General features: G+C 37.1%; 1 protein-coding gene across 1 annotated transcript; it reads left to right on the top strand.

Moving 5' to 3' along the window:
• The first annotated feature begins 604 nt into the window (after nt 1-604).
• On the top strand, nt 605-1,161 carry LOC110110958 (probable 28S rRNA (cytosine(4447)-C(5))-methyltransferase). Its single transcript, XM_028691687.1, has 3 exons — nt 605-733; nt 820-899; nt 975-1,161. The coding sequence occupies exons 1-3, from the start codon at nt 719-721 to the stop codon at nt 1,144-1,146; spliced, it is 267 nt and encodes an 88-aa protein (XP_028547520.1). The 5' UTR covers nt 605-718; the 3' UTR covers nt 1,147-1,161.
• The last annotated feature ends 311 nt before the right edge of the window (nt 1,162-1,472 follow it).

Raw genomic sequence — 1,472 nt, 5'->3', positions numbered from 1 at the left:
GAGCCGGCTCGGCTCACTTACACCCCTAGGAGGGGCGGCGGCAAGAGGGAGAGAGAGATGGGGTCCACTTGATTTCAAATTCAAATTTGGAGCCAAAGGAGGGGGCGGCAAGGGCTTTAGGTCTTTTTGTCTTATTGTTTTAATTATATGCCTTTAAGTATGGAAGGGAGATTAGGGTTAGGGTTATGTTTTTATTATTGGTTCTTGTGAGGGTTCTTCTTTGTATTTTGGGCTTTAGACTCATCTAGAGATTTGGAGAGAAGATCCTCCTCTCGAATTGAGGATCAATTGTATCTTTGTTTTTATTGTTTCTGTTAGTTCTCTCTTTTGCAATCCAATTACAATTTGTAGAGTTTTTCACCAGATTTTGTGTGATTCTATTGCTGTTTTTTCCTATTCTTGTTAGGGTTTACTTGAAATATTCATGTATTTCCTATCACACTGTTGCTCTTGACTGAAGTTACAGCTCAAACTAACTTAGAGTTCCTGAAGAGCAATCTATTTTAGACTTTACAACATTCACCATTATTATTTGCTATATATACTCCAGTCCTGAATGCTGATGTAATTCCTTGATATGTTGTTTGTTTGTCCTGTGTCGGTCTGATATTTTGTGTGATTTGTTTTGATATCTTTACAGCAACTGATTTTGGCGGCAATTGACTTAGTTGATGCTAACTCAAAATCTGGAGGATTTATAGTCTATTCAACATGCTCCATGATGGTTGAAGAGGTTCTTTGTCTCTTAATAATTTATGAGATATTTTAATATTCATTGCTAATTTTATTGTTCTATTAAGCCGCCCTTTACATTTGCAGAATGAGGCTGTGATAGACTATGCTCTTAAGAAGAGAGATGTGCAGGTTGTACCCTGTGGATTGGACTTTGGTCGCCCTGGGTGAGTTGATTTTCAATTTGCCTTTCATTTATAATGACACAAGCACAACTTTTAATGAGATTCTCTTCTAAACAGATTCATACGGTTTCGCGAGCATCGCTTTCATGTGTCATTGGAAAAGACAAGAAGGTTCTACCCCCATGTGAACAACATGGATGGCTTCTTTGTGGCTAAGGTACTAGTTCTTTCTAGATTTTTCTGTGAGCTAATTTTGAATGACTTTGCTAGAAACAATTGGTCATTGTGAATTGTGATCAATAAATCTCATTCATGTTTCACAGCTTCTGTATATTATTTTCCGTACTCTTGATATTCTTTTGTTCTTTATGGCCTTATTATTTGTAAAAAAATATGTTTGTTGTGTACAATGTTTTATAAGGCGAAATCGAGAATCGAGACGAGGCGTAAGCCTTGAGGCAGATCAAGGCGTAAGCCTCAAAATGGTAAAAAAAAGCTTATGTAAAATCAATGTTTAAAATTGCGTAATCGGGTATTAAGGCGTTTTTCATTCGTGAGGCGAGGCGTAAGCCTCAAGACGTTTTGAGGCGTAAGCCTCAAAATCAAAAAATTGCG

Source organism: Dendrobium catenatum, unplaced genomic scaffold (genome assembly GCF_001605985.2).
Source record: "Dendrobium catenatum unplaced genomic scaffold, ASM160598v2 original_scaffold_50660, whole genome shotgun sequence".
Classification (NCBI taxonomy): domain Eukaryota; kingdom Viridiplantae; phylum Streptophyta; class Magnoliopsida; order Asparagales; family Orchidaceae; genus Dendrobium; species Dendrobium catenatum.
This window is presented reverse-complemented; position numbering and strand designations above follow the sequence as displayed.